Source organism: Neolamprologus brichardi, chromosome 8, assembly GCF_056152115.1.
Source record: "Neolamprologus brichardi isolate AB-2024 chromosome 8, ASM5615211v1, whole genome shotgun sequence".
Taxonomy (NCBI): domain Eukaryota; kingdom Metazoa; phylum Chordata; class Actinopteri; order Cichliformes; family Cichlidae; genus Neolamprologus; species Neolamprologus brichardi.
Genome location: NC_142111.1, coordinates 11,940,867 through 11,963,498, shown reverse-complemented (window position 1 = coordinate 11,963,498; position 22,632 = coordinate 11,940,867). Strand labels below are relative to the sequence as shown.

At 40.2% G+C, this 22,632-nt stretch overlaps 2 protein-coding genes and 1 pseudogene across 3 annotated transcripts; 2 read left to right on the top strand and 1 right to left on the bottom strand.

Moving 5' to 3' along the window:
* Positions 1-2,503: 2,503 nt before the first annotated feature.
* On the top strand, positions 2,504-3,260 carry LOC148101754 (uncharacterized; annotated as a pseudogene).
* A 5,017-nt stretch (positions 3,261-8,277) lies between these two features.
* vkorc1 (vitamin K epoxide reductase complex, subunit 1) lies at positions 8,278-10,092 on the bottom strand. Its single transcript, XM_006805722.3, has 3 exons — positions 9,784-10,092; positions 8,966-9,075; positions 8,278-8,713 (listed from the first exon to the last, which is right to left on the bottom strand). Exons 1-3 carry the CDS (start codon positions 9,963-9,965, stop codon positions 8,502-8,504), a joined length of 504 nt encoding a protein of 167 aa, XP_006805785.1. The 5' UTR covers positions 9,966-10,092; the 3' UTR covers positions 8,278-8,501.
* Positions 10,093-10,830: 738 nt separating this feature from the next.
* On the top strand, positions 10,831-19,597 carry mapk7 (mitogen-activated protein kinase 7). Of its 2 annotated transcripts, XM_006805723.2 has the most exons (7): positions 10,831-10,943; positions 14,257-14,534; positions 14,650-14,815; positions 15,385-16,925; positions 17,010-18,112; positions 18,322-18,452; positions 19,274-19,597. In XM_006805723.2, exons 2-7 carry the CDS (start codon positions 14,261-14,263, stop codon positions 19,419-19,421), a joined length of 3,363 nt encoding a protein of 1,120 aa, XP_006805786.2. In that variant the 5' UTR covers positions 10,831-10,943; positions 14,257-14,260; the 3' UTR covers positions 19,422-19,597. The 2 variants fall into 2 exon arrangements, with proteins under 2 accessions (XP_006805786.2, XP_035770201.1); XM_035914308.1 differs by lacking the exon at positions 10,831-10,943 and having other exon boundaries at positions 14,301-14,368.
* Positions 19,598-22,632: the final 3,035 nt, after the last annotated feature.

The following is a 22,632-nucleotide window of genomic DNA, read 5'->3' as shown; positions in this document are numbered from 1 at the left end:
ATTAAACAAATATGTAGAACTGCTTTCTTCCATTTGTACAATCTCTCTAAAATTAGAAATATCCTGTCTCAGAATCACGCTGAAAAACGAATTCATGCAATTATTACTTCTAGGCTAGACTACTGTAATTCGTTATTATCAGGATGTCCTAAAAACTCCCTGAAAAGCCTTAATTAATCCAAAATAGTGAACACCATATCACCTAGAGCACTTTGCTCTCGCACTGCAGGCTTGTTGGTCCTCAGAGTATTTAAAAGTAGAGGCAGAGCCTTTAGTTTTCAGGCCTCTCTTCTGTGGAACCAGCATCCAGTTTGGATTCGGGAGACAGACACTATCTGTACTTTTAAGATTAGGCTTAAAACTTTCCTTTTTAAAAAGCATATAGTTAGGGCTGGATCAGGTGACCCTGAATCCTCCCTTAGTTATGCTGCAATAGGTCTAGGGTGCTGGGGCATTCCCATGATGCATTGAGTATTTCTTCTTCAGTCACCTTTCTCAGTCACTATATCTTAATAGACCTCTCTGCATTGAAACATACTTGTTATTAATCTCTTCCACAGCATGTCTTTTGTTCTGTCTTCCTTCTCTCACCCCAGTCGCTTGCGGCAGATGGCTGCCTCTCCCTGAGGCTGGTTCTGCTGGAGGTTTCTTCCTGTTAAAAGGGAGATGTTCCTCCCCACTGTCGCCAAGGTGCTTCCTCATAGTGGGTCATATGATTGTTGTTGTTTTTTTTGTCTGTATGTATTATTCTAGGGTCTACCTCACAATATAAAGTGCCTTGAGGTGACTGTTGTTGTGAATTGGTGCTGTATAAATAAATTGAATTGAAAATGGAAAATTGAATTTGTCCCTGGGGCATTCTAAGTGTAGAATGTAAAAAAGAATTTACACAATTGTATAATGAGCTTCCCATGACAAAATGTGACAAAATGTTAGGGGGAAAACACTTTCTGAGTGTACTGTGTGACTTATCTAAAAGAAAAGTCTAAAAAAAAACCCAAAACAAAACAAAAAACACTACAGTCTGGCATCAGCTAGTTGAGTTATTCATCTTGTTCCTGCAAAAGACAGCTCATGATACAAATCACTGGATTTGGTCATTATAATTAAAAATAGCAGTCACCAGATGATGGTTAGGGGGGTGGATTGTTATCATGTCCTCACACATGCAGACAGGCGATAAATGCGGGGATTAGGTGTCTTTGTAATGTTTTAGGGGTTTAATTCTGATTCTATGTATTTATATATATGTATGGATTAGTTTGCATACAATTTTGTGTGTTTCATTCGACATTTGTCCACACTAGACTCTGTTCAGGGAGGTTGCTGTGGTCTGCTAGTAGATCCACTAGCCACCAAGCATTGCTGTTCTGTCCTGCTTCCTTCTCCCTTATGCTCTTCCAGTATTGCTCAGTCTGGTCAGTCTGGTCAAGTCTGAGATGCTGTTCTCATATTGTTCCCCTGCCACTCAGAGTACACCTTCGATAGTTCTGTGAAGAACAGCCGGTTTATTCTCCTGCCTTCTATTTGACTGCATGTTGGCTGTTCACAGCAAAATCTTCCAAATACAAGCACCACACCTCCAATCAACTCAACTTTTTTTTTCCTTTTTCAGGCACAGTTTCTGTAGATCTTTATTCTGTGCTATTTTATCATCTATCTGAAGAAGCTTTGTGCTGCACTTTAAGTCTACACCTTTTAGACCTTACAACTTTTTGCGAGTTCTTCTCATTATTGTTTCTTTTCTGCTTGCTTTTTTAGCAGTTCTTTATATTTCTGTTATATTTCTTCATAAGTCACCATCAAGTGTGGGATCTACCAAGGAGATGCACTGTCCCCACTACTGTTCTGCAAAGGCCTGAGCCCCCTCAGTGATATCATCAAAAAGACTGTCTATGGATACCGACTTTGGAATGGAGCAGTCATCAGCCATGTTCTCTACATGGATGACATCAAGCTGTATGCCAAGAGTGAATGAGACAATCAATTTATTGATCCACACCACCAGGATATACAGCAGTGACATCGGAATGACTATTCAGATTGGAGAAGTGTAGTTGGATGGTACCAAAGAGAGGGAAAAACTGAGGGAGCTTGAACTACCAAAGACAACATTGCAGACATTGAGGACAGCTACAAGTACCTGGGAATCCCACAGGCAAATGGGAACAACGAGGAGCCCGCTAGGAAAGCTGCAACCACCAAGTACCTGAAGAGGGTCAGGCAAGTCTTGAGGAGTCAGCTGAACGGTAAGAATAAGGGCTATCAACACCCACACCCTGCCCATGGCCAGGTACCCTGCTGGCATAATAAGCTGGTCAAAGGAGGAGATAGAAGCCACTGAAATCAAGACAAAGAAGCTCCTGACCATACATGAAGGGTTTCACCCCAAGTCCAGCACCCTGAGGCAAATGGTAAGCAGAAGGAAGGAAGCCGGGGACTAGTGACTGTCAGCACCACAGTCCAGGATGAGACAACAAACATCCATGTATACATCAGTAAGATGGCCCCAACAGATCGTGTGATCAGTGAATACCTCAGGCAGCAGAAACCAAAGAAAAAGGAAGAGGAGGGGGAACCATCATGGAAGAACAGAGGAAGTAACTGACATACAGAAATCCTACCAGTGGTTGGACAAAGCTGGACTGAAAGACAGCATAGAGGCACTAATCATGGCAGCACAGAAACAAGCTCTGAACACAAGATCCATAGAGGCTGGGGTCTATCACACCAGGTAAGACCCCAGGTGCAGGCTGTGTAAAGATGCCCCTGAGACAATCCAGCACATAACAGCAGGGTGCAAGATGCTAGCAGGCAAGGCGTACATGGAACGCCATAACCAAGTGGCCAGAATAGTATACAGAAACATCTGTGCCGAATATGGCTTCGAAGTCCTGAGGTCAAAATGGGAGAAACTCCCTAGGGTGGCCGAAAATGACCGAGCTAAGATCCTGTGGGACTTCCAGATACAGACAGATGAAATGGTGATGGCTATCCAGCTGGACATAGTAATGTTGGAGATTGCTGTAGTGATTGACATAGCGATACTGAATGACAGCAACATCAGGAAGAAGTAACACAAGAAGCTGCAGAATTACCAAGGGCTCAGAGAAGAGCTCGAGAAGATGTGGAGGGTGAAGGTGACGGTGGTCCCACTGGTAATCAGAGCACTAGGTGCAGTGACTCCCAAGCTAGGTGAGTGGCTCCAGCAGATCCCATGAAGAACATCAGAGATCCCTGTCCAGAAGAGCGCATCTTAGCTGCGGCTAAGATGCAGCTAAGATACCTGCGTAGTATCTTAGCTGTTCCTAGGAACAGCTAAGATATATATATATGTATATATATATATATATATATATATATATATATATATATATATATATATATATACATATATATATATATATATATATACATTTGTGTGTGTGTGTGTGTGTGTTATTTTACTGCCTCATTGTGAAACACAATTTTCAACTCAGCAAAAGGCTGACTTATAATCACTTCATAAATATATTGTAACTGAATATGGGCTGTTGGCCATTGACAGATAAAATCTTTCTAATTTGTTCACTGGACGTCTGCTGTGCACAGCAAATGCAAAGAAAGCCCAGTTTAACCAGAATAGGAAAATAACTAAATATAGCCAGGATTAGCTAACATTTTTCGTGCTATTTGGAGAAAAAATGTACATAATCAGCACTTTTTTACATCACGGCAATGACCTTGTGTTATCAGAGCAATTTGCACTTTTGTGTGATTGTGTGTTTTGAGTCTTCACACCAGAACTGTGTCATGAATTTACTTTTTCATCTTCTTTCTGCTGTTTTACTTGTGTAAGCTCAGTGTGTGAGCACATTTGTGACATCAAGACATCAACACTGGAGCTGTTTTCATTGTAACCTGTACCGTTTCCAACAAGGTAGTCTGGAAAACAGAATTACAAGACAAGGTCACTTTTAGTAGTTCACGCAACTAATCAGTCATTAAAAACTGAAAGAGGTTTATAGGAGAGTTATTATGCACATGCCACAAGGACAAGCAGTGTATACTCTTTCACCTGCAGTAAAATGCAAAGCATCAACCTTCATATTTTTACCCCACTCCACTGTTTGAGCCAAAACAAAACATGCTAAAGTCAAACTTAGTTATCTCTGGTCAAAATTTGTTACAAAAGAGAAGTATAGGGAAGTGAAAAGTTCAAGATATGTAACTAGTGTTAAATTGGAAAACTATCAGGAAGTAAACTGTGGTGATTAAGAAAAAGAGGAAATAATGAAATGAGAAATTTTCATGAAAAATGATTGCGTAATTTAGTTGAGCTGTCCAGTCAGTCATGAACTGCCATTTTTTCGGAAGCTACATAAAAACAAAAAGTTTTCAGCCATGGAAAAGATATAAAAGCGAGAAATGTTCACATCAGAGAAGCTGTAATTACAGAACAGGCTTTTATTTTCTGAGAACAAAAACATGTTTCTCAGGTCACTTTGACATTAGAAACAGACAGAATCACTTCTCTTGCACTTCTACATGGACTGTACCTAATCTGCAGATCTAACCGTTAATCGTCTACTCATTAATCTATCTGTAATGTTGTCTGTAGTTGTGTTACACATGTTGTGGAAACATAAATCTGTCTACACTGTCACTGTGCACACTTGCCTTCCTTTTGCTGACTAAAATTACTTATTTGTTACTAAAAAATAATTCCCCACAACATACAGTGGGGCAAAAAAGTATTTAGTCAGCCACCGATTGTGCAAGTTCCCCCACTTAAAATGATGACAGAGGTCAGTAATTTGCACCAGAGGTACACTTCAACTGTGAGAGACAGAATGTGAAAAAAAAATCCATGAATTCACATGGTAGGATTTGTAAAGAATTTATTCGTAAATCAGGGTGGAAAATAAGTATTTGGTCAATAACAAAAATACAACTCAGTACTTTGTAACATAACCTTTGTTGGCAATAACAGAGGTCAAACATTTACTATAGGTCTTTACCAGGTTTGCACACACAGTAGCTGGTATTTTGGCCCATTCCTCCATGCAGATCTTCTCAAGAGCAGTGATGTTTTGGGGCTGTCGCCGAGCAACACGGACTTTCAACTCCCGCCACAGATTTTCTATGGGGTTGAGGTCTGGAGACTGGCTAGGCCACTCCAGGACTTTCAAATGCTTCTTACGGAGCCACTCCTTTGTTGCCCGGGCGGTGTGTTTTGGATCATTGTCATGTTGGAAGACCCAGCCTCGTTTCATCTTCAAAGTTCTCACTGATGGAAGGAGGTTTTGGCTCAAAATCTCACGATACTTGGCCCCATTCATTCTGTCCTTAACACGGATCAGTCGTCCTGTCCCCTTGGCAGAAAAACAGCCCCATAGCATGATGTTTCCACCCCCATGCTTCACAGTAGGTATGGTGTTCTTGGGATGCAACTCAGTATTCTTCTTCCTCCAAACACGACGAGTTGAGTTTATACCAAAAAGTTCTACTTTGGTTTCATCTGACCACATGACATTCTCCCAATCCTCTGCTGTATCATCCATGTGCTCTCTGGCAAACTTCAGACGGGCCTGGACATGCCCTGGCTTCAGCAGCGGAACACGTCTGGCACTGCGGGATTTGATTCCCTGCCGTTGTAGTGTGCTACTGATGGTGACCTTTGTTACTTTGGTCCCAGCTCTCTGCAGGTCATTCACCAGGTCCCCCCGTGTGGTTCTGGGATCTTTGCTCACCGTTCTCATGATCATTTTGACCCCACGGGATGAGATCTTGCGTGGAGCCCCAGATCAAGGGAGATTATCAGTGGTCTTGTATGTCTTCCATTTTCTGATGATTGCTCCCACAGTTGATTTTTTCACACCAAGCTGCTTGCCTATTGTAGATTCACTCTTCCCAGTCTGGTGCAGGTCTACAATTCTTTTCCTGGTGTCCTTCGAAAGCTCTTTGGTCTTGGCCATGGCGGAGTTTGGAGTCTGACTGGTTGAGGCTGTGGACAGGTGTCTTTTATACAGATGATGAGGTCAAACAGGTGCCATTCATACAGGTAACGAGTGGGGGACAGAAAAGCTTCTTACAGAAGACGTTACAGGTCTGTGAGAGCCAGGGATTTTCCTTGTTTGAGGTGACCAAATACTTATTTTCCACCCTGATTTACGAATAAATTCTTTACAAATCCTACCATGTGAATTCATGGATTTTTTTTTCACATTCTGTCTCTCACAGTTGAAGTGTACCTCTGGTGCAAATTACTGACCTCTGTCATCATTTTAAGTGGGGGAACTTGCACAATCGGTGGCTGACTAAATACTTTTTTGCCCCACTGTATAAACTGATATATTTTTTATAATAAGGTTAGTGTAATGTTGGTCAGTGTATATCTACAGAAATCACTTAAATTCGATATAATCTCACCATGTTTACAAGTTTGTCTGCTGGTGATGAATCCCAGGCTACCTTCTCAGGAAATTCTGACTAATTTTGGGTGAAAAAAAATGACAACAGTCATGTTATGGAAAGTTTTGATTACAGTCAAAGTTAGTGAAGTCATAGAGGATGACTTGACTAGCTGATTTGATGTGACTGAAACCCGGCCTAGGATGACACACCAACATTATTTAAACGACAGTTTAGAGGGCCAGTGATTTGAATTCTACAAACGTTACCACACTGAACAGATTTCCATACCCTCAAAGTTATTAAAAAGTGAAGCCAGGAAGCATAAAATGATTGTATTTTATAGATTTATATTTTCTTTTACTTTTGATTGATTATGCTACAGAAAGTTCAAGAAGTCTGTGCTCTCGTGTTTGCCTAGATTCCAGAGTGTTTACACTTTACATGTTCTATACTTATCTAAATTTAATTCTGTCATCATCACTCTGATTCCATTATCTTCTTGCCCACCTTCAGGAAGCCAATTAGTCTCTCTTCCTTATTATTTATTTATTTATTATGTGAACTTAGTGCTAGTCTGTCATTCTGCCCTTCTGGCTACAGGCCAAAGCCGGCCTGCAAATGAGACCAATCCAGAGGATGGTTTTGAAAAATGTGAAATCTGCAAAGGAGGGCATTAATGTGTTTTCAGTATGCATGGGAAGCGCCAAGATTCTATTTTCTTATGAACCAGAATCATTTGTAATTACTGAATTAATGTTTTTGATACTACCTCTTCTATTTATTACGCTCACATGTGTAAAAGAAAACAATACCACATCTTTCATTACTATTTTTGCTGTGAATTTTAAAGTCCAATATACACAATTTAATCACTTAAAGACTGGAATCAAAAGTGTAACTAGATAGATATTGTATAGATATATAAATAATGTATAAATATCTTATTCAGCGATTACTCTCATATAGACATGGCGAGAAAAACGGAGACTGGTGGGTGAGCTCAATAAAATATGTCAATAGTCAATATAATTTTGTTGAAGCACACTGTTTATTACGGTTACTGCCTGCTGTCTTTAACAGTCTCAATGTTTTTCTTGCCTTGGTTGGATTTGGATTTCTCCAAAAGATGTGCTCATCACCATTACTGACAGTCTGTTATAATAAGTCGTTTTGTTGGAATTGCGGGGCTTGTCTGCCTCATTTGTTTCACAGAGCAGCATTAAAAAGATGTGGCGATATTCACGTTGGCCAGCAGATGTCACTGTGGAGATTGTTTCAGATTGTTTCGAAGGCTCGGTACAATTCCTGAGCAAACGGTTCAAACTTGTTATCTTACTTATTATTTTCATCAGTTCTCGGGTAATTAAGAAATAGACAAAGCATTAAATGTAAGAAATTGAGGTGTTTGCACCATGAAATAACAATACAATTATTGGTAATTTTTCCACATTTTACCATATTAACTGTTTTTGTTCTTTTGAACCACGGTTGAAATAAATTTTATTTTAATAATAACAAGCAGTGGCAGCTAATGAGCTGCCACTGCTTGTTCTTTTTTTATGACATGTGATCTAATAAATTAGTTAAAAAACTGTACATATCGTAATGATGCACACTTTATTAGATATATTTGTTTATTTTTTTATCATCCTTTTTTCGTTTTTTGTAGGTCTGGTGACTTTCTTGGGGAGGACGGGTAACTTGAAAAGTCGTTCCAATAAAGTTTGTTTGAACTGCTATTAAATAGACATTTATCTCCATCTGCTGGTAGGACTGAGTAAATGTACTGTGGAGACAGGTATAGCTACTTTTAACACATTTGACCATATAACAGCCCAGAATTAAATCACAACAAAAGTCAGAATTCAAAAATGTGTTTTAATCATTACAAGTTAATAACAATATACAAAAGTAGCTGCTGCACAACAAAGTTTCTGCACTGAGAACCAACTTATAGATATTCTGAGTTAAATCTCCAGTTGTTTTTCTGTGAAAATACTGAATGTAAACTCATGTAAACACTGGCAAAATACTGTGAGATGAATCCAGCGGGGTTTCAGGATGGCAGGAAGGGAACATTTGTTACATTTCACAGGCAACACTTTCTATCTGGCTTTTTCCTTAATTTCCTGAACTGCTCTCCTCCGTTTCAGGTTGGTGTAGAGCAATGCAAAGTTGACAATATACGTGGAGACACAGACCATGCAGAAGTCTCCCAGAACAAATGCAAGAATAGATGCAAGATAGAGTGAACCGGCCACAGAGACCCAGGAGGAGAAGACCAAAAAAGCTGCTGCTTTTTTAGACACAGACAGTCCTGTAAAGAAAAAAGTCAAATAGAGAGGATATCAGGACCTCAGTCAAACATAGTACATCATTGTGAAATTTCACACAGTCTCACGTCCAGAGCGGAGTAAATGTATTGCTCCATATACATATTATGCAATCCTCAAATACCTGAAATACTGTGCTTGCCATGGATCACAAACACATTGGCTTGCAAATGATATTCTGAATAAAACGCTCTCAGCAATGCACTGTAATTTAAAGAAGACAATCACAGACTAACCAAGGCCCATCTGCAGAGTGTAAAATATGATGCCAAGAACACTGTTGGGCTGGTTTAGAGGACTATCTTTGGCCACAAAGTACTGGACCAAACCAAAACCACGTCCCCATCTGTCAGAAAGAAATAAGTAACAGTCAGGGCAGCAATTTCTTCAAAATAAAATGAACAATATTTTTTTTCTTTCTTTATTCCATTGAAATATAATCAGCCTTACAGAGATATGAAATGTGATATGACCATTTAAATGTACACAAAAGGTATCTATGGCCAAAATGCTTACTTTCAGTAACTTAATTACATGTAAATGTTCTATGTAATTTTGTTACATAAGTACAATGTTAAATGTTAAATATAAGCAAATGAAATTTACTTGAATTGTATACACAGTTTACAATCAACATATTTTCATTAATGATTATTTATTTTAATAAATAAACCTTCGATTTTATACATTACAGCTGAATTTTACTTAAACTCATTGCTTCATGTTTATGAGGGCAAAGAATCATTTCTTGAGTGTACAACATTAGTGTACAACATGTAATAAAGATTTATTCTCTTAAAAATGACAAGAAATGTCAAAATAAATGTATGCTTGTATGCTCACAATGTAAAACGGGAAGCTACTTGATGTAAAGTTTTTTCAGATAAATTAAGAACACGTGGCAATTCAATGGGGGGTAGAAAGGCTAGAAAAATATGCTAAAGGTTAGGATCAGATATGGATCAGTGGTCACTTGAAAACAGATCGAGGTAAGCTGATTCTGCACAAAAAGCGCAGGTATGAGGAAAAACAAAAAGCAGGAGTCAAATCATACCTTGAGGTAAAAACTCTGGAGCAGCTTACAGACTCCCCCAGGTCGCACAGAGCTCTGTAATCTGGGTTTCTCTCCCTGGATACCTCGACGTGAAGGGCATAAACAGACAAAACCAAACCGAAAAGGCACAAAAACATGCGTACCTTTCGCTCCCATTTGGGGAACCCCTGAATGGCACCCATTAGGACACTAAAAGATCAAGTTATTGCACTAATGTGTTGAAACTGCACGGTCCAGTCTGGTTTCCTTTCAAGCGTCACCGTCCTCCTAGTCAAGACGACGTGTTCGTGCTCAGATTGTCGCTTTTGATTGGTCTGTGCTAGTTTTGCGACTGCTTTTCATTGGACGGTGGAGTCCAGATGTTGGCAAATGGGTGTTTGCACTGTATTTTTCTGTGGACTTCAGTCTGTTTGAGCTTTGAGGAATGTTAATAACCACCCTCGCTGTTCATCTCACGCCACTGGAATATTCCACTGCTAAACTATTATACCTGAAAGAGTTTGTTTGTTTCTTTGTTTTTACTTAACCAAAAGTGTCTGATTTTTTTTTTTTTAACATATCCACTCGGAAATGCGTCATTAAAATTGAGCTTAACTAGAGGTAACAACTGCTTAATCCTTTAAATAAAGTAACACAACGTGCTTAGTAAGCTGTGAATTATACTATCAGGATAGTTTGGAAGATTTCAGTAATATAATTTTATATGATTAGTAGTTAGTATATTCTCCAGCTTTGCCATTTGTCATCTGTTTGAGCCTATAATCGCAGTCTTCGGGCTTAGTTGGATATATGTTATTATATATTATATATAAAGTTAATATAAAGCGCCAGCACGAACAGGTATCTTTGCACAAATCTGACTCCTCCTAAAGCAATTGAACTGTGGGGAAAACAGAAAGAACAGAAACAGAAAAAAATCACAAAGATAAATAATTATATTTACATAAATAAAGTGGAGACTGTCCAGTAATGTGCCGCCTCCCAACGCGTCCTCTGTTCCTATTGGACGAGCTACTTGACGTCAGCGCATGTGGTTGGTCCGCAACATGGCACTCAACCCCTACGCGGAACTATATGAGGAAGCGGCAGACAAAAACAAAAGATGGTCGTGCTACTACGGGGTTAAAACGTCAATGCGGGTGTTGTGGGTGACTCACAAGGTGAGCGCACATTCCTTTAACAGAAAAACGTGTCAGTGTTTGTCCGTTTTGTTATATAATCTACAGAAATGCGGTTTAACGGTTTCTGTGTCTAGAGTGCTCCAGCTTCAGGTAACGTTATTAGCCTACGCCCCTGCGACTAGTGGCGATCACGGTTACGTCTTTGTCGTGCGGTTAGTTTATAACTATGTAGTACAGAAATGAATGCGTTCTTATAGACAGCCTCTGCTGGGTTTGGCCTTCAGCTTCTCGCATGAAGACTCCAGCTTCATTGTGGAGACGTTAGTAGAGAGCTACAGGTTTGGTTTTGGCCACTTTCACTGCCAGGCCTAACGGGTGTGGAGTTACTGATCACACCTAGTTTGAGCCCTACCAGGTCACTCTCACACAGTTTATCAGCGTTTAAAAGTGTGTTTTTATTTATCAGAAGCAGCAGTTTCTTTTTATTTAAGATTTTCTCCTAAATCTCAATTGAGCAAAACTTTGGCATGTGGTGGTGCAGTCTCTATTGTTCCTCAGTACCCACATTAACAGAGGCACTCCTGGGATGGCTTCCATGCGCCCAAGTGTTCAAAGAAAATGCTTTTATATGAGCTTAATTTTAGCTTTCAGTAAAATTGATTTTAATGGTGACAGAAACACTGCATAGTGTTGCTGCTACAGACTCCAGCATAACACACGGGGGCTAGAATCGGCCTAGCAGAGACTTGTAAAACTCGAAAATGTAAAGGAGAACATACATTTTGTCTGTTTACATTTATTTTAATAAATGTTACAGCTTTGTCTTGTTGACTCTCCCATGATCACTCATACTACCCCCCAAATAATTAAGTAAATAAATAAACTGACATAAAAGTTTGTTCTTTAAATATCACTATAGAAAGCTCTGTTTTACAACAGTGACATTTTCTGTGAAGTAATAGAAAGTTTTTTGTTTACAAATATAGGACAGTCCAGGACAGGGGTCTCAAACTCGTGGCCCAGGGGCCATTTGCAGCCCACATCACCCCTACTTGTGGCCTGTATTTTGACGTGAAGAAATATAATGCGATTTGGCCCTTGAAGTTACTTTTTTCGTTAGGAAGGATTTGTTTGTTGTTGAGTGCAATGTTAAAAAGAACTTCTTTAAAAACAAAACAAAATTAATATGAAGGACATATGAGTACAAACATGTTAAGGGATTGGCTGTGTTAGTCCAGTGAGAGTTATTTGTAAAGAAAACAATTTTCACTAGCAGTCATACTTGGTACACTTGGTAGTTCAGTGAAAGGCTTTGGTTAGTTAAGAGTTAAAAAAATACAATATTAGAAATGAAAAAAAAAAAAAAAACATGAAAATGAACACTAAAGTGGTACTACAGTACCAGTAGTGGCCCACAGCTCATCTAAGTTTGAGACCCCTCGTCTGGACAAATGAGCTACCAGAACCTTTTTTTTCTGTAATTTTATACCGACCCTGAAAAGGATAAGCGAATGAATGGATGGATGGAATTTTAAACATTTACTTCTTACCATTTTAACAAAGAGAGTCATGTTAACACATTTCTTTTATTTACTACAGAAGCTTTCTTTAACATGTAGACAAACTAATAAATACTTGTTGAAATTCCATGTCTTTTTGCTACAGTAAGACGTGTAGGTACATTTCTTTTTACTGACAGAAAGGGCAGTTTCACTGGTCAGGCCCACTTAAGATCAAACGGGGCTATATGTGGTCCAGCATGTAGAATGACCTTGACATCCCTGAGCTAATAGCAGGTTTTTGATGCATTCATAAGATACAACTCCTGTGTAAATAATATAAGAAAAAAATATTATAAATTTTGAACATGTTATCCAGTAGATAGATAGATAGATAGATAGATAGGTAGATATTCCAACAATTGTGTTAAAGTCAGATAAAGAATGCAAATAGTACGGTCAACAATAGAAAAAACAAAGTTAAAGTGCCACCGGCGCATATTGATGGTCTCAAGTGATAAAAAGAAAAATCAAAATGAAGCTTGTTAAAAAGCAGTAAATGTAAGACTGACATTGTATAAGAGACTAGTGCAGATTGCATTAATAAATAATATGTAGTTGATGTAATTATTCACTAAAATTACACACTATAAGACTTGAAATCCCAGAAATCCCTGTCAGCAACTGCAACTTCATCAGAAATTTGAACTTAATTCTCAAAAAGAGTAGTAGAGCTGTGCAGCTTGCCTTTAGTGGATCTGCGCTCGACAGTGCAGCCTAGGCGGAGTAGTCGAACGCAGATCCACTGAGCACTCAACGTAGACAGCATCGTCAGAAGAAAAGTTGATAAAATAAATATTTGTATTGTTCGATACACATGCGTACCGAACCGAAAGCACTGTATCGAACGGTTCAATATCGATACATGTATTGTTGCACCCCTACTATATATATATATATATATATATATATATATATATATATATATATATATATATATATATATATATATTCAGCTTTGTAAAACAGCTAGAATTAAATCAGCATTCCTACTATCTGTGTATTCAGGTCACGTAAACCTTCTATATTTTCTCAAATATTATTTTTTTAAGGATTTTGAGGTTAAGCATTTTGATTTTTTATAACACCAAACCAGATGACTTATTGGCACACGGGTACCCTCGGTTGTTGGAGAAGATGTGGGGCACAGGAGGCAAGGCACTGGCACATATTCTGGGATTGCTCGAAGATTAAGCCCTTTTGGCACGAGTTCCACAAAGCCTTAATCACCATATTTAAGGCAAATAATATACCTTTACAATTCTCTACTATATTCCTAACTAATCTTGATCATCTGCAGGGCATGAGAAATAAATATCTTTTTATGATTCTTGTGACAGCTGCCAAAAAAGCAGTTACAAGATGCCGGCTCCTTCCCGCGCCCCCCACTATGTCAGATTGCAGGGACATTGTGAATGAGATTTATGCAATGGAAAAAATTACATTCTCAATATGTCTTAAGAAGAATGTTTTGGCCAAGTTATGGTGTGAGTGGGTCAATTTTATTAAGCCTATTCAACCGGACTTTGTTGAAATCTCATCTGTTTAGAGACTTGAGTGCTGTGTTCTATTTCCTGTTGAGTTCTATGTATGACATTGTTGCCTTCTCTCCCTATACTTTTTTTTGTTTTGTTTTGGTTTTTTTGTTCCCAAAATGTAAAAAGTTTAAAGTGGGGTATATCTGGATATTTTGTTTTTGATGTACTAAGTGTTATACTCCATTTGTTTTTTTGAAAATTAAAAATAAATAAATAAATAACTTTTTCAACTTTTCTGTTTTTTATTCTTTACAGAAAAATGTCACTTAAGGAGGGCGGAGAGAGTAAAAATGGTCAACTTGTGGCGTCCCCTGAAAGAATGGCTACGGACAAAACCAGAGAAAACCAGAACCCACGGGGAGTTGAGGTACCGAGCAGCAACGCAGACACCAGCACGGCAGCTAAAAACCTGGCTTTGCTTAAAGCACACTCTCTAGATGTGAAGTTTGATGTCGGAGAGGAGTATGACATCATAGAAACCATTGGCACCGGGGCCTATGGTGTTGTTTCCTCTGCCAGGAGGAGGGACAATGGTAGGGCTAATTTAGTTTAAAATATATATGTAATTAATTCTGTCTTTAGTACAGTGCCGAATAAATGATCAAATGTGGCTCTCCCTTAATTCTGTTCTGCATTTACACTTTGCAGGCCAGCAGGTGGCAATAAAGAAAATCTCCAACGCTTTTGAAGTGGTGACAAATGCCAAACGCACACTGAGAGAACTGAAGATTCTTAAACACTTCAAACATGACAACATTATCGCCATCAAAGACATCCTGCAGCCGAACCTCCCTCATTCTGCCTTCAAGTCTGTGTATGTACTTTTCTTTTTTCTAACTTTGGCTAATAACACGTCCACAGATAGATCTGTAGATTATTAATAAATGCAAGAGCTGGAAACATAGTCATCAAATTGGATGTTGTTCTGTTATGTCCAGCCTTCTTCCTGCAGGGAGGAATTTTGGCAGTTTTTTCAAAGAGATTTTAATCAGAGCTGAGGAATGCATGACATGCAACCCCTTTACTGTACAAGGGCATGCTTACTGTCCTGCCCCTGCCCCCTACAAAAGGGCTACCTGATCTAGAAACAAACAAATAAAAAAAAGAACATGCACAATGTTTTTTGTACATTTAAATAAAACTAAAACAGTTTATAAAATGTGAAAAACAATCAATCAAAATTGTTGACCTGACATCTTTGTGCACACAAGATCAGTAATAAGTTTTAGTAAATTTATTTGAAGTCTATTTCATTGGGTAAGAATGACGTGCCACTAGTCTCCTGTCTGCCCTGGGCAACAGTTTATAAATAAAAAGTATTTAAATATATATTGCCAAGTGCGCATGTTGTTCACCTTACTTTTGCTTTTCCTGTGTGTGCAGGTATGTGGTGTTGGACCTCATGGAGAGTGACCTGCACCAGATTATCCATTCTGCCCAGACGCTGACACCAGAGCACACACGCTACTTTCTGTACCAGCTGCTTCGTGGCCTTAAGTATGTGCACTCTGCCAACGTCATCCACCGTGACCTCAAACCTTCCAACTTGCTGGTGAACGAAAACTGTGAACTAAAAATCGGTGACTTCGGCATGGCAAGGGGTCTCAGTTCACACCCTGAGGAGTCTCATTCCTTCATGACTGAATATGTGGCGACTCGATGGTACCGTGCTCCTGAACTCCTGCTGTCTCTGAATCACTATAGCTTGGCCATTGACTTGTGGTCCGTGGGCTGCATCTTTGCTGAGATGTTGGGCCGTAAGCAGCTGTTTCCTGGAAAGCACTATGTACACCAGCTCCAGCTTATTTTGAATGTGTTAGGCACTCCTCCCGAGGGTCTTATTGGTGCTATTAGGGCTGACAGGGTCCGCGCATATGTTCAGAGTCTTCCATCACGATCGCCCATACCTTTGGCCAAACTATATCCACAAGCTGAACCGGAAGCTTTAGACCTGCTGGCGGCCATGCTGCGCTTTGACCCTCGCCAGCGAATAAGCGTGACAGAAGCTCTGGAGCATCCTTACCTGGCTAAATACCATGACCCAGATGACGAGCCAATTTGCGTGCCAGCTTTTGACTTTGAGTTTGACAAGCTTCAGATGAACAAAGAACAAATTAAAGAGGCAATTCTGATGGAGATCCAGGACTTTCACAGAAACAAACAAAGCTCTCGTCAGAGGCTGCAGTTCAGGCCTTTGGTGAGGGTGAAAGGTGGAGCTGCAGCACAAAGCAGTAACCACTGCAGTGCTCAGCCTGCAACTGTCAACCTGAACGAATCATCAGTGGTTCCCTTGGCGCAGCACCCACAAGCAGCACAGCAAATGAGAGAGGTGAAATCTCAGCGGCAACAAGACCACACACCAGCAGAAGGGAGCCACACATTTAGAAATCACATGACGACCTTCAGTAAGCCTGCATCCGCTTTAGAAGTCGCCCCACCCCATGTAACCCACAATTTACCTCTCCTCGCTAAAAGTGAAAGTGGCCCGGTTGACGTGGACATGCCAAGTGCCAACTCGGAGAACGGTCAGCCAGAGACTATAGATTTAACAACACCGGTGTCTAGTCAGGACGCTCCACCAGAGACGATGAGAGACAGCGAGACACAAGGGCAGCTAGCAAGCAGTCAGGCTCCTCTAGCTCAAAACACCCAGAGCCAGAGCATGGCCCAGCCTGCAAACTCTATTCCTACAAAGCCAGCACAGGCAGTGACAACACTCCCCACCGCTGTGCCTTCCCTCTCTCTCTCTGCAGCACAGGCCCAGTCACTTTCTCAATCCCTTTCACAGTCCCTGTCCAAGAACGCCAGACCTGCTTCATGTGCAGCAGAAGGAACCAGAAAAGAAGGTGCTATTTCAGAAGATACTAAAGCTGCACTTAAAGCAGCTTTATTGAAATCAGCTCTCAGAAATAGAGCCAGGGGTGGTAAGTTGGTTCTTTCCCATAATCTGCTTTTAATCGCTTAAAATTTTAGACCGCCTTCATCTGAATGGAATATTTTCTTTGCAGATGGAAGCACCTCGGCTCTGGGCACCGACACGGGCGCAGGAGGAGTTGCGCCGTCCTCCCTGTCTTCTGTTCCGGAGTCGCGTCGGCCTGTCACAGCCCAGGAGCGTCAACGAGAAAGAGAGGAGAAAAGAAGGAAGAGGCAGGAGCGCGCGCGAGAGAGGGAGAGGAAAATGAGAGAAAAAGAAAAAAGAGAGGGAAAACAAGGGGATTTGCTGGGCGGGGTTCTGCTGACTGACAACGATAAAAGTCTTCTGCAGCGCTGGACAAAGATGATGGACAGCCGCAATGAGAAATCTCAGCCTTCTAATAACGACGGTGCAAAGAATAAGGACTGCAATGTACAGAGAGGTGTAGTTATGGGTGACAACACTCAAGGAGCACTGAACAACAAAACAGATAAGGAAGCGAGGAAGGTTCAGTCTCATGAACAGTTAATGTCTCAAGTTAAACCTAACCAGCCGGGCTTGTTTCAGGCTCCCAGCACCCAGCAACCATCGTTAGTTTTCTCCATGAGCCAGACGAAGCCACCAGCAGATATAGTTGTCGCTGTAAGCGGAGGCATAGATATAATGACTGTCACTAGTGGCTTTGTTAAAAATGACACACTCAAACCTCACAGTGAGAGCAATGGGCAGAGTGGATTCAACTGTTTGGGGAATTGGAATGGGCAGCAATTAGAGGCGAGGGCGCAGCCAGACAGGACATCACAGCCGCTGCCGTCGAGCTTTCTCCAGCCACAGCTCCAGCCTCAGAATCAAACCCAGCTCGACCCTCAACCTCAGTCACAGCTGCTCGCCCTGGAGGGTTTTTTGTCGAAAGCTCCGCCACTGAGCACCAGAGATACAAACAGGAATGTGGATATCAGGGGGCAGAATAATCACAACTCCCACCACAACTCGCTGACTGCAAGTGCTGGACAAATGGAGAAGATCTGTCCCTCTGTAGGAGAGAAAACTGCACCACAGACCACAAATCCTCTCTGTGGGTCTTTAGGAGTCCCCTCTCAGCCAAAGTCCAGCTTGGGGTTCACAGATACTGGACAGCAAGGACCTTCCATTGCCCCTGACATTCATATGGTGACACTGCAGCTCTCAAAGTCCCAGGTGTGCATTCTTATTTTACTGTAGCTTTTCCCTGCTTTTCCCCAAGTGCATTTTGCTACAAAGAAGTTACACCAATGTTTTTTTCCCCTTAAAAATGTTGTCTTCTTTAGATAAATACCAGGGTTAAACGTCACAGTTTCCTGCTTGTCTTAAAGCGATTTAAAGGGTCCAAAGTTCAATTGACCCAATCTTTTCTTTTCTGGTGTCAGGTAGAGGATCTTTTACCCCCTGCATTCTCAGTCACCCCTAAGGGCAGCGGGGCTGGCTACGGCTTGGGCTTTGACCTGGATGACCTTCTCAACCAGTCTCTTACTGACTTGCAACACAGTGACAGAGAAAGGTGAGGTCTGACGCAGCTCTTATAGAAAGAAAAAATAAACACTTCCTGCTCATTTCTATGAAAACATTATGTGCATCTGCTTTGTTGTACTATTTATTTGCTATTTAAATTAAATAGTCTCAGAAAAGAGACTAAAAGAAACCCCATGAACTGAATATAAAGAACTGACATCCGGTTCTGAAAAGTGAAGATATTTAATATTAAGTCCCTCAGACGTGCATTCTTTCTAGTAGCCTGCAGGGTCGACTTCTCTGGTCTCAAAAAAAGAAGTCGGGTCATATTTGAGAACATGACCCTATTTTTCCACTGGATTTGTGGCATAAGTACACACTGACCTGAATAGTTTATGGCTACTAGTAGTGTAAGTATGTCAGCTAATCAACTACATCCTCATAAGGGTCATAACAATCCTCTATAAAGCTACTTGTAAACAGCTATCAGCACAGCAAAGGAGCAGAGTGAAGTTGGATGAGTCATGCGTACAAACAACCTAACTAGCCCTCATTTTGAAAGTATAGTGTAATCAAATGTGTCAGCTTCCTTGGTTTGGTTTTTGAGTCGTTTAGTTTTAGTTAATGATCTAGCTAATGTGTGTTTAGTGTCACTTTTACAATAAGCACCAGTGTAAATGATTACTTAAAAGAGGAAGAGCTGCATATTTTAAAGAAACTTTGACCAAGTGCTGAAAATGGTCTTGGTCACACTTGGGTTTTTTTTGTTAAAATACTGCTGAAAGAGCTGCATGCAAAGGCTATGTGGCCTTATCTTATTCAGTTTCATATCAGTTTTCATATTTTCTGCATTTTCCTTTTTGTGTTCAGTTACGACTCAGCCCCCCTCTCGGCTTCATTGTTATCTGACTGGAGCGAGGTCCACCGCATGACTCCAGCTGACCTGGAATCTTTGCAGCAGGAGTTACAGCTCGGCTCTCCCATGATTCTCTCTGATACCATCCCTCCTGACGCCTGACACGCCCTTTCCTGAGACAACACCTCGATTTGTGTGAATAATGTTTGGTTTTTTTAACAATGAAAACCCATTAAATTAATTTAAAAGCTAGCTTTTCAAACAGGCACTACTACAAAGTAATTTTTTTTTACCATTATGACATGCTGTGCTTTCTTAATAATAAAGAAAACTGTATCATCACCTCCATCTTAGCTCTGTGTAATCTACTATAAATGTTGACAAGGCCATTTGAAAATTATTTTAATATCCGTGCCAACAATTTTTTTCTTGATCAAGTTTAAAGTACTTACCAAAGAACCGCTGTGTATTGGAATCCGATATGGGGCCCTTGAGGTTTTAAAGAACTTTTTGAAAGAACACAATTGAAGATTGAATCCATACACGCATCACCGGGCACATTGTTATGTTAAACCACTTGTTCATGTAGATATTTAATCAGCAAATCGCATGGCAGCAACTCAAATGCATTTAGGCATGTATGCGTGGTAAAGACAACCTGCAGAAGTTTAAACTGAGCACCAGACTCGGGAAGAAAGGTGATTTAGGTGACTTTGAATGTGGCATGGCCGTCAAAAACTACAGATCTACTGGGATTTTTCTTCAGTTTAGAGAGGATGGTCGGCAGAAGAGAAAATCCAGTGAGCAGCAGTTCTAAGGGTAGACAATGGCAAAGGAGAATGGCCTGATTGCTTCGAGTGAACAGAAAAGCAACAGTAATTAAAATTGCACAACACACTAAACCTTGAAGTAAATGGGCTACTGCAGCAGCACATCTAACAACAAAAAGCTGAAACTACAGTTTTCATAGGCTCACCAAAATCGGACAATAGAAGATTAGAAAAATGTTACCTGGTCTGCATTTGAATGGTAAGGTCAGAATTTGGTATTTAAAAAGCACATAAAAAGCTTTTTAATCAAAGGTTTAGACTGGTGGTGGAATAACCTCGTGTGATTATCTTAACACACTTGGTGCACTTTAGTACTGAACTACTGGTTGCTGTTGTTCCCTTCATGACCATAACATACCGTCTTCTGGTGGTTGCTTCCAGCAGGACAATCTGCCAAGTCACAAAGCTCAAATCATACTGGTTTGTTGACCATGAGTTCACTGTACTCAAATCGCCTCCACAGTCATCAGATCACAATCCAAAAGAGCACCATTGTGCTGGAACAGAAGTTTCTCATTGCTGTGCAGCCGACAAACCTGAAGCAACTGTGATGCCGTTCTGTCAACATGGACCAAACTGTGAAGAATGTTTCCAAGACCTTGTTGAATCTGTGACCTGAAAAATGAAGGCAGTGCTGATGAAAAGATGAGGTCCAACCTTGTAACTAATAAACTGGCCAGTGATGAGGTTGGGCGATTGGACAAACATATCGACTATCGTCGATTGTTTTTACAAGACCAATTTATTTATTTATTTGCCCAAGAGTAAGTTTGTTAATAATGTTGGTTGAAGCTAATAGAAGCAGTCAACAGAAAAAAAATAAAAATAATAGCGCTGTTTTAACAACACCCTTTTAGCTGTGAGCAAATGCACCCTCCTCAGAGTGCGCCAAAAAGGAGCAGCAGCGATTCATTTACTCAGACTCATAACAGAAAGAAAGAAAGGCAGTAGACTATGTTCAGAAAAAAAAACAAAACATTTAAATAAAAAAACCAAAACAAAGGTGGGGAGGGAAACAAAGCCAAACTACCTTCTTTTTTGCACTACAACTGTGTTTACAGACTGTTCCAGTGTTTATCTGTCTTACACATTCGACCAAACAACAAATACAAAATGAAAAAGTTAAAAATCAAAATGTCTCTTCCAGCGAACATAAAAAGAAAATCTCTGTCGTTAAGTCATTTGTGCGATCTGGCGAATAAATAAATAAGTAAATGAATAATCCAAAAAGTAGCTATATTAACACTGAAACAAACAAGAAAAGAAGGTCAAACATTCCCTCCAAACAAAACTTAGGAAAACAATCATGTTTACCTTATCAGGTTTTAGCAGTGTGCACAGATGGTTTACAATATTACCAGCGGTGCTGAAGACACGTTCTGAAGGTGTACTTGTGGCTGGTATACACAGATATTTCCATGCCATGTGTGACATCAATGGATGAAATGTTTTTCATGCATTTTCTACCAAGTCAGTAGATCGTTTTCAGTCCATTTCTATCTGTGCCTTCTCCTCCAGTGTGCAATTTGGCAAGTAGTTCATCCGTAATTCTGTGTTCTAAACGCACATATCAGTCCATGATTACATTGCTCCACCCATCAAAAAGTATGGACATATACCAGGCAGTCGTTGGTTATTGGACTGACAATTCTCTTTTTCTCCAATCGATCTTTCTGAGTTAACTTCAATAATTACTTCCTCCAAACCATCAACGTGTCTTTTAGACCCCATTCCTACAAAACTGCTCAAAGAAGTCCTGCCATTGATTAATTCTTCGATCTTATATATGATCAACCTATCTCTAATAATCGGCTATGTACCACAGGCCTTCAAGATGGCTGCAGTTAAACCTTTACTCAAAAAGCCATCTCTAGACCCAGCAGTCTTAGCTAATTATAGGCCAATCTCCAACCTTCCTTTCATATCAAAAATCCTTGAAAGAGTAGTTGTGAAACAGCTAACAGATCATCTGCAGAGGAATGGTTTATTTGAAGAGTTTCAGTCAGGTTTCAGAGTTCATCACAGCACAGAAACAGCTTTAGTGAAGGTTACAAATGATCTTCTTATGGCCTCTGACAGTGGACTCATCTCTGTGCTTGTCCTTCTTGACCTTAGTGCAGCATTCGATACTGTTGACCATAATATCCTATTAGAGCGATTAGAACATGCTGTAGGTATTACAGGTACTGCACTGCAGTGGTTTGTATCATATCTATCTAATAGACTCCAATTTGTGCATGTAAATGGAGAGTCCTCTTCACACACTGAGGTTAATTATGGAGTTCCACAGGGTTCAGTGCTAGGACCAATTCTGTTTACATTATACATGCTTCCCCTAGGCAGCATCATTAGAAGACATAGCATACATTTTCACTGCTATGCAGATGACACCCAGCTCTATCTGTCCATGAAGCCAGATAACACACACCAATTAGTTAAACTGCAGGAATGTCTTAAAGACATAAAGACTTGGATGGCCACTAACTTTCTGCTTCTTAACTCAGATAAAACTGAGGTCATTGTACTCGGCGCTGAAAAGCTTA

What these genes read in the sequence shown, in the direction of transcription:
- vkorc1 (XM_006805722.3), bottom strand. Translation starts at nt 9,965, where the DNA reads ATGGGTGCCATTCAGGGGTTCCCCAAATGGGAGCGAAAGGTACGCATG. An exon ending in TCCAGAGTTTTTACCTCAAG is followed by an intron (nt 9,076 to 9,783) that starts GTATGATTTGAC and finishes TCTTTCTGACAG; the next exon opens with ATGGGGACGTGGTTTTGGTT. An exon ending in CACTCTGCAGATGGGCCTTG is followed by an intron (nt 8,714 to 8,965) that starts GTTAGTCTGTGA and finishes TTTTCTTTACAG; the next exon opens with GACTGTCTGTGTCTAAAAAA.
- mapk7 (XM_006805723.2), top strand. Translation starts at nt 14,261, where the DNA reads ATGTCACTTAAGGAGGGCGGAGAGAGTAAAAATGGTCAACTTGTGGCG. An exon ending in TGCCAGGAGGAGGGACAATG is followed by an intron (nt 14,535 to 14,649) that starts GTAGGGCTAATT and finishes TACACTTTGCAG; the next exon opens with GCCAGCAGGTGGCAATAAAG. An exon ending in CATTCTGCCTTCAAGTCTGT is followed by an intron (nt 14,816 to 15,384) that starts GTATGTACTTTT and finishes CTGTGTGTGCAG; the next exon opens with GTATGTGGTGTTGGACCTCA.